Source organism: Ambystoma mexicanum, chromosome 10 (genome assembly GCF_040938575.1).
Source record: "Ambystoma mexicanum isolate Mex_15411 chromosome 10, UKY_AmexF1_1, whole genome shotgun sequence".
In the NCBI taxonomy this organism is placed as follows: Eukaryota; Metazoa; Chordata; class Amphibia; order Caudata; family Ambystomatidae; genus Ambystoma; species Ambystoma mexicanum.
Genome location: NC_090932.1, coordinates 1,516,211,446 through 1,516,225,703, shown reverse-complemented (window position 1 = coordinate 1,516,225,703; position 14,258 = coordinate 1,516,211,446). Strand labels below are relative to the sequence as shown.

At 50.5% G+C, this 14,258-nt stretch overlaps 1 protein-coding gene across 1 annotated transcript in view; it reads right to left on the bottom strand.

The window, feature by feature from the left end:
• DNAH10 (dynein axonemal heavy chain 10) overlaps positions 1-14,258 on the bottom strand; it is a 2,725,177-nt gene that overhangs the window by 439,017 nt on the left and 2,271,902 nt on the right. Inside the window, exon 59 of the mRNA XM_069619694.1 lies at positions 4,835-4,971. Coding sequence (XP_069475795.1) covers positions 4,835-4,971 — 137 coding nt within the window. The remainder of the gene's footprint in view (positions 1-4,834; positions 4,972-14,258) is intronic.

Sequence of the window (14,258 nt, the reverse complement as noted above, 5' to 3'; positions counted from 1 at the left end):
GTGTCTCCCTCCTGTCCCCCCCAGCCCCGCTCATGCCCCATGTCTGCCCTGTTCCCCCCACCCCCTGCTCATGCCCTGTGTCTCCCTCGTGTTCCCCCCACCCCCGCTCATGCGCCGTGTCTCCCTCCTGTCCCCCCACCCCCTGCTCACGCCCATGTCTTCCTCTTCTTCCCCCCACCCCCGCTCATGCCGTGTCTCCCTCTTCTTCCCCCCACCCCCTGCTCATGCCCCGTGTCTCCCTCGTGTTGCAGCCACCCCCCGCTCATGCCCTGTCTCCTCTGTTCCCCCCACCCCCGCTCATGCCCTGTCTCCTCTGTTCCCCCACCCCCTGCTCATGCCCTGTATCTCCTCTGTTCCCCCCCCCAACCCCCGCTCATGCCCCGTGTCTCCCTCCTGTCCCCCCACACCCCACTCATGCCCCGTGTCTCCCTTGTGTTGCCCCCACCCCCGCTCATGCCCTGTGTCTCCTCTGTTTCCCCCACCCCCGCTCATGCCCTGTGTCTCCTCTGTTCACCCCACCCCCCGCTCATGCCCCGTGTCTCCCTCTTCTCCCCCCCACCCCCTGCTCATGCCCCGTGTCTCCCTCCTGTCCCCCCCACCCTCCGCTCATGCCCAGTGTCTCCCCTGTTCCCCTCACCCCCTGCTCATGCCCTGTATCTCCCTCCTGTCCCCCCACCCCCTGCTCATGCCCTGTATCTCCCTCCTGTCCCCCCCACCCCCCGCTCATGCCCTGTGTCTCCCCTGTTCCCCCCCACTCCCTGCTCATGCCCCGCGTCTCCCTCTTCTTCCCCCACCCCCTGCTCATGCCCCGTGTCTCCCTCCTGTCCACCCCACCCCCCGCTCATGCCCCGTGTCTCCCCTGTTCCCCTCACCCCCTGCTCATGCCCTGTATCTCCCTCCTGTCCCCCCCCACCCCCGCTCATGCCCTGTATCTCCCTCCTGTCCCCCCCACCCCCGCTCATGCCCTGTGTCTCCCCTGTTCCCCCCACCCCCTGCTCATGCCCCGTGTCTCCCTCTTCCCCCCACCCCCCGCTCATGCCCCGTGTCTCCCTCCTGTCCCCCCCACACCCCGCTCATGCCCCGTGTCTCCCCTGTTTCCCCCACCCCCGCTCATGCCCTGTGTCTCCTCTGTTCACCCCACCCCCCGCTCATGCCCCGTGTCTCCCTCTTCTTCCCCCCACTCCCTGCTCATGCCCCGTGTCTCCCTCCTGTCCCACCCACCCCCCGCTCATGCCCCGTGTCTCCCCTGTTCCCCTCACCCCCTGCTCATGCCCTGTATCTCCCTCCTGTCCCCCCCACCCCCTGCTCATGCCCTGTATCTCCCTCCTGTCCCCCCACCCCCCGCTCATGCCCTGTGTCTCCCCTGTTCCCCCCCACTCCCTGCTCATGCCCCGTGTCTCCCTCTTCTTCCCCCACCCCCTGCTCCTGCCCAGTGTCTCCCTCCTTTCCCCCCACCCCCGCTCATGCCCCGTTTCTCCCTCACGATCCCCCCACCCCCGCTCATGCCCCGTGTCTCCCTCACGATCCCCCACCCCCGCTCATGCCCCATGTCTCCCCTGTTTCCCCCACCCCCTGCTCATGGCCCGTGTCTCCCCTGTTCCCCCCACCCCCGTCATGCCCCGTGTCTCCCTCCTGTTGCCCCCCACGCCCCGCTCATGCCCCGTGTCTGCCCTGTTCCCCCCACGCCCCGCTCATGCCCCGTGTCTCTCTCGTGTTCCCCCCACCCCCCGCTCATGCACCGTGTCTCCCCTGTTCCCCCCCCCGGTCATGCCCCGTGTCTCCCTCCTGTTCCCCCCACCCCCCGCTCATGCCCTGTGTCTCCTCTGTTCCCCCCACCCCGCTCATGCTGTGTCTCCTTCTTCCCCCCACCCCCTGCTCATGCCCCGTGTCTCCCTCCTGTCCCCCCACCCCCTGCTCATGTCCCGTGTCTCCCTCGTGTTGCCCCCACCCCCGCTCATGCCCTGTGTCTCTTCTTCCCCCCACCCCCTGCTCATGCCCCATGTCTCCCTCCTTTCCCCCCCACCCCCGCTCATGCCCGTGCCTCCCTCCTGTCCCCCCACCCCTGCTGATGCCCCATGTCTCCCTCCTGTCCCCCCCACCCCCGTTCATGCCCCGTGTCTCCCCTGTTTCCCCTCACCCCCCGCTCATGGCCTGTGTCTCCCCTGTTCCCCCCACCCCCTGTCATGCCCAGAGTCTCCATCCTATTGCCCTCTAGCCCCTGCTCATGCCCCGTGTCTGCCCTGTTCCCCCAACCCCCTGCTCCTGTCCCGTGTCTTCCTCGTGTTGCCCCACCCCCCGCTCATGCCCTGTTACCCCCACCCCCCGTCATGCCCCGAGTCTCCATCCTATTGCCCTCCAGCCCCCGCACATGCCCCATGTCTCCCCTGTTCCCCCCACCCCCGCTCATGCCCCGTGTCTCCCTCATGTTGCCCCCACCCCCACTCATGCCCTGTGTCTCCCTCTTCTTCCCCCCCACCCCCGCTCATGCCCTGTGTCTCCCTCCTGTCCCCCCACCCACCTCTCATGCCCCGTGTCTCCCTCACGATTCCCCCACCCCTGCTCATGCCCCGTGTCACCCCCTGTTCGCCCCCACCCCCCCAGGTCATGCCCCGTGTCTCCCCCCTGTTCGCCCCCACCCCCCGGTCATGCCCCGTGTCTCCCCCCTGTTCCCCCCACCCCCGCTCATGCCCTGTGTCTCCTCTGTTCCCCCCACCCCCGCTCATGCCCCGTGTCTCCCTCCTGTCCCCCACACCCCCTGCTCATACCCCGTGTCTCCCTCCTGTCCCCCCACCCACCGCTCATGCCCCGTGCCTCCCTCACGATTCCCCCACCCCTGCTCATGCCCCGTGTCTCCCCCCTGTTCACCCCCACCCCCCCAGGTCATGCCCCGTGTGTCCCCCCTGTACGCCCCCACCCCCCCGGTCATGCCCCATGTCTCCCTCCTGTTCCCCCCACCCCCCGCTCATGCCCTGTGTCTCCTCTGTTCCCTCCCACCCCCGCTCATGCCCCGTGTCTCCCTCCTGACCCCACAACCCCTGCTCAAGCCCCGTGTCTCCCTCCTGTCCCCCCAACCCCCCGCTCATGCCCCGTTTCTGCCCTGTTCCCCCTACCCCCACTCATGCCCCGTGTCTCCCTCGTGTTGCCCCGCACCCCGCTCATGCCCTGTGTCTCCTCTGTTCCCCCCACTCCCCGCTCATGCCCTGTGTCTCCCTCTTCTTCCCCCCCACCCCCTGCTCATGCCCTGTGTCTACCTCCCATTCCCCCCACCCCCCGCTCATGCCCCTTGTCTCCCTCCTGTCCCCCCACCCCGTTCATGCCCCGTGTCTGCCCTGTTCCCCACACCCCCTGCTCATGCCCCGTGTTTTCCCTGTTCCCCTCCCACCCCCTGCTCATGCCCTGTGTGTTCTCTTTATACACCCTGCCTTCCCTTTCCATGGTGGCCATTTTGGTAAAAGATTTTTCTTCGCATCCCGGTTTGAAAAGGATGTTATGGTGACGTTGCACTAATTAAAATCTATGAAATTCAGTTAAAATAAAATGTGTTACAGGGACGTTATGGTTAAGTTGCACTAATAAAAACCTATGAAATTCAATGAAAAAACTTTGTTAAAGGGACGTTATGGTTCCAAGTAAAACCGAAAAACCCTTGAAATTCGCCAGTTATGGTAAGCTAAGCAACCATAACTCGCGCCACCACCGTGCACTGCTAAGACTAACACCCAGGACATCAAAGATGACATCACAAATGTCATTGATGACATCACTGGTGGGCGAAACACATGTTGATATAGGGCCATCTAGACAAATAAAATAGTTTCTTGAAACACAAGCAGATGTAATATCTCGAATATTGGAGGGACTGGTGCATTGTCATGCTGGGAGTGACCAACCATAGAATATTTTGAATAAAGGTTTTTGAGGATACCCTTGGTCATCCCTGCAAACAGACAGTCCTCCTCATGGAAATATAGTACATTTATAATAAAGTGACAAGCACAGAGTTGCAAGATATCCTCAAGATTGTTTTTTATTCCTGTTTTCTAATGAGATTGGACTGAGGATCGTAGACTTTCTTAGAAGAGGACTGAAACAACTCACTTCATTTGTTTTTATTTCCTTCTCACCAGATGCACTATTATTTGGAAACTCCATCCCATGTTCCAGAATTTACTCCCACCCTGGTGTTTTGTAGTAAACCTGAAAATATTGCATTCAATCATGTGGAGCGTTCTGAGTATGCAGTTTTGCAAATTATTTTTTGGGCCATCTCTTTTTAAAAGTGTTAGAGAGCTCTTTTATATAGGCATTTGTTTGTTCTATGTTCTAGTCTCCTTACATGTACGTGTAAACCTGCTCTGCTGTGGGTCAGCCCCAAAATATTTATTTAAATCTAGAAGACCTATTGGCTATTATTGACGTGGGTCCCTACGGTTATATGACTGATGTAGGAAAGTACTATACATTTCAAGTGTCATTTGTTACGCTAACCAACTCCTACATGCATTCCAAGTTGTTTTTTTGTGTAGCCCTCATGCCAATAGATTGTCGCTTGTGTGTCCCCAGATGTGAAAGCTGGGAGAGGAGATCAATGGTTGAACAGAGCATGTGCCATATGTCATATCTACAAATGTATCTTCATAGTTTATGGTACAAGACTAAATACGCTTTGCACTTTCAGGGTGAACTTGGAATATTTCTCACCAACTCCTTTGATTCGTCAAGAAAAGAAAATACCTGCAGTAATCCCCCCCAAAGGCTTCCAGTATTGCCCATTTTAGCTTGTTACTATGTTACGTGTACACATCATATAATGCCAAGTTGTTCTCCAACATACCTTTTCTCTTTTGGGTTTGATTTCTTTAGCCACATCACAGTAACCCATTACTGCTTCTACAAATTTTAGCATTCCCAATCCAGCTTTGCTGACGGCTCCCATTTCTTCCAATGTGGTGTTCAGTGTCTTTAAGTAACCTATATTGTGCAAGGAAAGAGATAAGTAACAGTTACTTGTAAGTGTGACTGCATGTTTTTCTCATTGTAGAGCAAACATTAGGAGCTTGTATCATCTCCAGGCACTATGAATATTCATGACATATTATACCCACCTATCAAATATTATACCCTGATTTCAAAATATAACAATCACATAGGTAGCACAGGTAGCATAAAGAACATAGGAGCTGTACCCCAACAGTAGGCCTGGGTGAAATGGTCCATTCTATCACCCATTGCGACCCAAGTAATGACCTCTACAGAGTTCGAGCAAAAGATTTTCCAACCTCTGAAAAAATGTGCAGAATTAAGTATATAGATAGAAAAAGAGTGAAGGAGCAAAAAAAACCGAGTGATAGTAAACTTTCACACCGCTGGTTCACACCAACAGATATCCAACTCTTAGTTGTTGCTGTCTGCCTATCAACATAAACAACAACACATCTGGGATTTTGATGTGCACATTTCTATTAAATGTTCGCTCTGTTTATCTTTAAAGTTGAAGTATCCATTTTTATATGTTATGGGGTGAGGAAAATCCTAACTGCTTCTCAGCAACGTAATTGATAAGAAGATAGGTGTTGCAAATCACAGTCGTAGAGGGTCAGACTGGTGCACTCACGATGTCTGGAAAAAACCCATGTTTTATTTCTTTGCTTTGTTTCTTTATAACAGTTTTTTGTTGGTATTTTAGGCTACTTACCTGTAAATTGTGTACTCCAGCATGAGTCTGGAATGGATTAACATGCTCATGAAAATTCCCTGTCGTCAGGCTGGGAATCCTCAGTAAAAGTAAAAAACAGTTTCACTTTTGTTTGAAAAATGTATTTCTCCTCTAAACCAATCACTGTCCTCTGGGTCATACTGTCCCCATACAATGACAGTCCTCTCCCTAAGCTCCACCCCTGGTGCCATCTTCAGATTTCGTAAGCATGTAAAGTGGCAGTATGGACCAAGAAGAGCCACAGAGATGAAGGAGGGAGGATGGTCAAGAGACCGGTAAGCATAGCATTGTGCATTTAGTGCGTTTAAATGTGTAACTTATTTCTGTGGTCTCATTGACATGTTTTAATGTTTACTCATAGTACAATGGGAAATTATTAGCATGATCGAGCCCAATACATGTTCAGTCCTTTACCTTAGGTGAAAAATGATCTCTTATGGTTTATGTGGGCATGTATCTCTATTGCCCATTTTGCTTTTACAAGATGGGATGTATTAACATTGTCATTAATTCACAATGTAACATATGCTCATAAGAAACAGTACATTTCATTGTCCGTGTTCAAACCAAATTTCAATGTCTGAAAATGACAAATAAGTCTGGCTTCTGATTGTCGTAATGCTAGCTCGAGGTTTCCTCCTCTTCTGCCAAGCTTTTCTTGTTTCATACCAATGAATCTGATCCCTTTTTTGTCTGCCATTTGGTGTTCTTGTTGCCAATGTACGGCTAGTGGTAAATTCTGATTTTGGCTGCCAATACCTGCTAAATGTTCACAAATTCGTGTTCGGAGTTGGCGAATCGTACTTCCGATATATACTTTTTGGCAAATACATATTATGGCATATACTACATGCTTGGTTCGGCAATTAATGTTCTGTTTGATGTTCAAATACCTTCCATGATCATCTTGAAATTTTCTTGCTGGTGCATGGGCATATGGACACATGGAACATGTCCCACATTTTCTAAAGCCATGTTTCATTATTCATATTTAAATATTGGCATTTTTATTGGTAACCAGGGTCTATTTAGACATCTAAAAATAATATGGGAATAATTCAGATATTATCATGTGAAATTTAGGTGAATAGTAAAGAAAGTCTGCATCGAAATCACGGTAGAATTTTGTGATATCATTAAAGTGAGACACCTCTTACAAGAGTTTCAGAAAATGGTGAATAGCTCAGAAATATGAGTGCAAATGTATAAGTAACAATGTTCAATCATGATTATAATTTTCACTCATTTTTATATTTTATTTTAATGTTTCTTTTTCTCTGTGCATATTCTTTACCACAAATATCTTCCCCTTCACCCATCCCTTCTCTTCTCTGTCTATTAACAAATCCGTGACATGTACATTAATTTTGTTGGCAAAATGTGGACATTCATGCCAAATCGTTATTATTTACTGTTTGATTATTCCTTGTGTGCTTGACAATGTATCATGTCAAATTTGTCAACATGTTCAATAGCCCTGGTTTGAAAAAGGCACTTTTTTGTGTTGCCGAAACACGTGTTACCATGAAGGGCATTCACCAATAAATCTCAATTTTGGAGATACTATTTGACTCAGTTTGGCGCATTTGTACGAAGGAGAGCTTTTTTCACCCTCAGATGGTCCAACAAACACAGATTGAACTGGAATTATTATCGACTGGTCCTCATTATCCAACGGGTGTTTTTGATGCTTCATTACTGTGTGGCTAGGGTTAGCCGACGTCATATTGCATTGATTAGGCAGCCACTGATGTTGATTTTCAGAAGGAAAAGCAGTAACACTAGCTATCTGCGTGATATTTAATTCTGCAACTCAGGTTGAATTGCCAGACTTGCGCACCTTTGTCAGCGGTGGCACAAAAATTAGGTTGATTTGATCTGCAATGCCTGTTGGGAGTTGGAGTTCTAACAGTTCATGTCTGTTACGTCGAAGGGTGACTGGAACGAAGCGGTATCGACTTTGACAGTTGTATCCAACTGATGATTTACAAGATTTACAAGTTCACTTCCTACAACGCCACTTGGCCTCGATATGCAGTCTTCGGAGCCTGAAATAAGCTCTGGTATTGCGTTTGTTGAAATCTTGCTGCTTTTTTCTGCAATAACTGCAGTATGTGCAATAGCGGTGTCGACATCTTGAGAGTCACATGTCACTGTAGAGAAAGCATCAGCGACAGACTCGGGGTCTTTTCCCTGTAAAGTTGGTAATATTGGCCGTGCAAGCAATGATAATTTTCGTGTCGCATCAATCATGCCAATTCTTACCTCCGGATGGATCACGGTCGAACTTTCTGGTGCCAGAAGAGTAGGAATTTGAGTAACAGAGACTTCATTAGGAGAGGCTGGCCAGCTCCATGCTTCCATGTGAGTCTGTGCAGCCGCGAGCACACAAGGTTTTCTGTCTTGTTTGCGGTCCCGCAACCAGCACCATACTCAATGCCTCGGCTGATGAGGCGGACTGGGGCAGACTGGGACTCTCACACAGACTCTGCGTGGCGCTGCAATCTCGCGTTCACCTTTTACGGTGGAGTTCCAGTTAAAGAGCCAGGCACCAGCACAAAACACAACACATTGCTGCAGCTTCTCTCAGGCACAAGGACTGGGGCAGACTGGGACTCCCACACGGACTCCACGTGATAATCAATAATTTGATATTAACAAGGGAAGTTCATAATATCTGTGATAAATTAGAGTGTATGTTATTATCCTGCTGATTTTGCAGTAAAAACTCGAACAAGGAGACGTTGAAGGACTTAATGTTTTGCCCCATTATTTGCGATATTCACAACTTTTTCTTAGGGAAATATGCGCCTGACCAGTTTCGTATTAAAACTGATAATCTATTGTATCGATGGTGGTACCCTGGAACCTCTGTTTGCCTCTCTGGATGGACAGTGACTGTAGGATGGGAGGGACAGGTGGGGAGTTCAGGTGGATTGAGCTGTGTGGCAAAGCAGCAAGCAGATCAGAAGGAGGAGAAGGGGAAATAGAGGCATGAGGGAATGAGAAGAAGCGAATAAATAAGGAAGTGGACAGGAGGAGAGGCAGTTACTTCTAATGACAAAAAACCTGGTTTGAATCGGGGACTGACAGGAAGATGACTAAGGCGGCCAGGTGCCACGCTGTCCCAGTGGATGTTGGTAACATCAGAGGAGGTGCTTGTACTAGGAAGCTGGTACTATCAGAAGGAGAGGGTGAAGACTTAGTAGGTGATAACAAATGAAGTATGTCAGAAGAGTTTGGAGAAGGTGGTGACATCAGGAAAGGGTAGCCAGCCCAATAAGGAGGTTGTAAAGCAGAAGGAGGTGCTAGCGAAGTGAGAAAGAATATGAATTTTCCAGTGGGCCAGATAGGCTGTATGCAGGAATAAACAGTGGTAGAACTGAACAAAACGAGGACAGGAAGGTCACTGTCCCTCCAGAGAGGCAAACGGAGGTTCCAGGGTACACTTCAGAAGGCATTGCACACCGATGCATCTATAATGAGGCACCTCTCTACTTCAACAGTATTACTCAGAATGTCCCCGGGCGTACGCTAAGATCCAGCTCAAGCACTTTGCTGATCACCCCCGCTTCAAGAACAAAAGAGCCAGTGGTGTCAGTTTCTGCGTCACGGCTCCGTCTCTCTGGAACTCTTAGCCTGCACCCATCAGAAACAAACAATCCTACACTACATATAAAAGGCAGTAAAACCTTGTTGTTTGATACATATGAGTAATATCTGTTCTCTGCTGCAGTTACTGCCAATGCTTGCCACTAAATGTAATGTTCTTTCTGCTTATCCACTGTACCAAACGCTGCAATACCCTTGGGTCTGGGCATTACAAAAAATGAGAAAAATAAATAGAGTGGGTTTGAATTCTAGAGTGGTAGTGAGAATGCCTGACAAGCATGACAAACACCACTTGTTATCAAGTCAAGAAAGAAGTGCCAGGGCACTTCAACACCAAAGAATGAGTGCATATTTTCACCGCCGTCTGAGCCGAGCTGAAAGGAGAGAGAGGGAAGAACTGACTGACTACGGTCCTCAAGCAAGTTAGATGTGCTCATGTTTGCCTTTCAGGTTTCCCATTACCCCATTTGTTGTGTACCTTAATCCCATGGCATATTTACGTTGTAGATTTAAAAAACCTTGAACTTGATTTTCTGAGTTTTCTGTTGGTCCCTGGATGTGACAGATGTCTAGTGTACATATATATATTTCACCTTGAACAAATTAAGACAGGCATGGCATTGAATCTCATATCTATTTTTGATGACTTTCAAGAGTAGGGAAGACTTGGCAATGTGATTATCATGGTGGGTGTTCGATTGTGCTACTGAATTAAAAGATCATTGAAACACCAAATGCAGAAATACAGATGAGAAATGTACTGATATATAAATAATACAGTTACCAAGCAATTTCTAGAAACAAAGCCAGTCAAAAGTACATTTAGGAGAAATGTCCTAACGTGCAGTACACAAAATATAATGTTGAGATCTGATGTACCACCGACATATACAAGACTATTAAATCAACAAGGAAACCACAAGTACATTGAGCAGAACACAAATCAAACATCAGGAGAAAAAACTTTAAATCATCTGTAGCACCCCACTTTCTGGAAAGACGCTTCATTTTGAGCTAGAGTATATATGCTTCATTATTTTATTTTTTTTAAACTTTGTTTTATTGACATTTTCATAATATAACAAACGGGCTGAAAGCTTTACCAAAGAGTATACAAGTCACAGGCCCAAAAAAGAAGAGAAGAAAAAAAAAAAAAAAAAAAAGAAGAAAAAGGAAAAGAACCCCCCCCTCAACCTCCCAAGAAGACAAACCCCCCCCCCAATAACTTAGTCCCAGTAGAACCCCCTTTACGGGGAGACGCGTTGCACACTTTGTGTGACCAGAGCTCAAGAAAGAGCGAAAATTTTGACTGCATGTTTGGCTGTATGTCGTCCGCTGTCCCTGTAATGCTCACCTGACTCCCACGGGGGCACTGGCCTGGTTCGCGCTGCTGTGACCTCGTCTAAGGTGATGCGCAGGGTTCGGAAGACGGACTGGACCGGGCCCCAGATCTGGCTTGTCTGACTCACAGAAGTATCCTTCTGTAGGTGAGAATAGGGGGTTAACTGTCTGCGGGGTAATGCAATCGGCCTCCCACTTACCCCTCTTACCCTCCTCAAAACCCTTCTGTGCTTCCCCATAGCGTCCCACCTTAGGGCCTGGAAGGACGAGCTCTCCATCCTTCTTCTGATGCAGGGGCGCGTTGGTATCCAGTTACGTCACTGGATTTTCGGATGGGTGAGAACTAAACTTGCTTGGCTTCCGGTAAGTTTTTCTATAAGTGGTTCCCCTTGTGTCCATGCATTACTGTTCTAATGCTAGTGTCTTTTTCCCCATAGGAGCCGGGGTACGGAATGCCAGGGAACAGGCACCGACCCGAGGTGAGCGGTGAAATCCTTGTGGAAATCAGGTAAGTCTTTAATGAGTGATTTGGTAATGTCTTTTCATTCACTCATTAACGCTGATGTCTTTTTCCCCTTAGGGGCCGGGGTTCGAAAATGCCTGGATGCGGCGCGGACCCGAAATGAAAAGAGAATGACCCAACAGGTAAGTCTTGACATGGAGTTTTAGCTTCGCTTTTCCCTTCTTTCTCTCACCTTTGTTCTTGTCTTTTTCTCCCTAGGCGCGGGGGCGCGACTGCGAATCCGGATGGTCGCTGCTGAACATGGAGGCGCCCTGTAAAGGTGAGTAGAATGCGGCGCTGCAGCAATCGATGCGATGTGCTTTTAAAAATAAATGTCTTCCTTTTCAGGATTGTCGGCGAAATGTCTCTGGGATGCAGATTTAGCAGGTGAGGCCTTTTCCTTCTTCTGTTCTCTTGTTCCCTTCCTTTGCAGGTGATTCAGGATGCTGGCAGGTGTGGCAGAAGTCAAGATGCAGGAGCAGACACGGTGAGCGTCCAGCTGCTAGATGCAGAACAACGTGAAGCACGTGTGGCTGATCGGGTGTGGTTTAAATAGCCTTGGAAGAAGTTCCTAGAATGTGTCCTTCCTCCAATCAGGTATGTATCCTTCCCCGACCACACCCGGGTGGTAAATGAGTCCCACAGGTAAAGTAGCTCCTTTCAGGCCTCAAGGAGGCCGGGGTTCTGCAGCATGGTCTGCATCAGGTAAGTGCACCCAAACACTTTCATAATGAGCCTGGCGCCTATGGCGCCAGGACTGACGTTTTCTATGAGCCTGGCGATATAGGCGCCAGGACGCTGTCCAAAGGGCCCCTATAAGGGGTTGCTGGGACCTTCCCCGGGGACTTGATGTCCGCTTTCGGGGACGCAGGGCCTGAGCCGGCTCCCCGGGAGCGGGCATCGTGACAGTCCCCCAGGCCGTGAGCACCCTTTTCCATCCATATTCCCTCCCGGAGAATCAATGGATCTCCCATCCCCAGATCTGCTGCACCCCGTACCAGTTAGCCTGGAAGGAATTCATGTCATTGTTCATCATTGCCGTAAATTTGTCCATCAAAAACATGTTCTTAACCTTTAGTAGCCAGTCCTCCTTTGCGGGGGTCTCCTTGCTTTTCCATTTCTGGGCCAAGGCCACCCTCCCAGCCCTCAGCATTGTTTCCCACATTCTCGGGTATCTGTATACATCCTAGTCCTCTGGGGGAAGGCCCAGCAGCACTGTCAGGGGATTATGGGGAAGCAGTTCCTCCGTGACTTCAGCAATCCAACCCCTTACCCTCTTCCCAGTATGCCTGCACTTTCGGGCAGTGCCACCACATGTGGCCCCTCGTGCCTACCTGATCACATCCCCTTGGGCAGGCGGGGGATATTCCTGTAAACATTTTTGACAGTTTGACGGGGTCTCTATGCCACCCCTGTAGGATCTTAAAGTTGTGCTCCATGTCCGCTGTGAACAAGTTCCCGTGGAAAGCTATTTTAAATATCCTCGACCAGGAGTCCTCCGAGATTTCTTCCCCAGCCAGTTCGTTCCAAAAAGTGCGGAACCCCCTCCTTCTCCAGGTCAACAGTGTTCAAAATTTTATACATTGCAGATACCGCCCCCTTCCTGGAGGTCGCAGTATCGAGTAGTTTCTCAAAGGGGGTCAGCTGTCTCTTTAGACTTTGGCCCCATGATTGATCACATAAGATTCCCTTCAAGCGGAGGTACTCAAATATGGAGATTGACTCCCGCCCGAGGGCGTCCCTCAAATCTTCATATGGCAGGAATTCCCCCTCTTTAAACATTTGTCCAGCCCATTCCATCCCTGAGTCTGACCAGGACTGTGCGTTACGGAACCCCCTGCTTCCCAGTCTGAGGGGATGACCCCAAAGGGATGACATCGGGGACGGCCATGATGTCAGATGTGCCGTCTGGGGGCCCTCCCTCCAGATTGCCCAGAGAACTCCCAGTGTTGGGTGGGATTTGAGTCTGTTCGGGATGAATTTGTGTGGGGCCCATAGGAGGTCGCGTACCTTGAGTGGGTGCGCATCCATGTCCTCCAGGTACGACCAGTATGTGCCCATCCCTTCCTTCATGTGTTCCAGGAGGACGCGCAATTGGGCGGCGCAGAAGTAAAGGTGGAAGTCAAGCAGCCCGAACCCCCCCTCCTCTCTAGGTAAGGTAAGGACGGCCTTCGCGGTCCTCGGGGTCCTGCCCTGCCATACGAACTCGCGCACCGCGTTCTGAAGGACCCTAAAGGTCTGGTCGGGGACGCTGGTGGGGAGAGCAGTGAAGAGGTATAGTAAGCGCGGAAGTATGTTATTTTCACTGCCGTCATACGGCCGTACCAGGACAGGATCATGGAGCCCCATATCCTTAAATCGGCGGTGACCTGTGACATAACAGGATCATAGTTAGCGGGGGCGAGATTGGTTAGGTCCCTAGTTAGAAGGATCCCCAGGTATCGAATAGAGGCCTTCCCCACCGCTATCCCCCCAGACTGTCCCGGGAGTCCAGGCCCAGGTCCCGAGTTCTCATGGGGAGCAGGACTGATTTAGATGTATTAATCTTTAAGGCCGAAAAGCACCCAAATGCGGTCAGCAGGGACAGGAGGGGGGGGAGTGAGGATCTTGGGTCCACCAGGTAGGCCAGGATATCGTTCGCAAACAGGGAGCGCTTAAATTCTACATCACCTCTCCTGATCCCCCTGATGTCTGGGTGTGTTCTGATTGCTATTGCCAGGGGCTCCATAGTTAGGACATAGATCAGCGGGGAGAGTGGGCATCCCTGCCTTGTTCCCCGTGATAGGGGGAATGGGTCTGACAATCTACCATTCACTTGGACTCTGGCCTTTGGGGCCCTGTATAACGCGGCCACCCAGTCCCGATGTGTGTCCCGAAGCCCATCTTCTGAAGGGTGAGTTCCATGAACCTCCATTCAACCCTGTTGAATGCCTTTTCAGAGTCCAGGGAAAGGACGCTCGCGTCTAGGTCCGACACCTGGGCGTAGTGAAACAAGTCTATAGTTTTACGAATATTATCTGAGCCCTGTCTCCCCCTAACAAACCCCACTTGGTCACCGTGCACCAGCTTCGGCAGGATCCCCTCCAC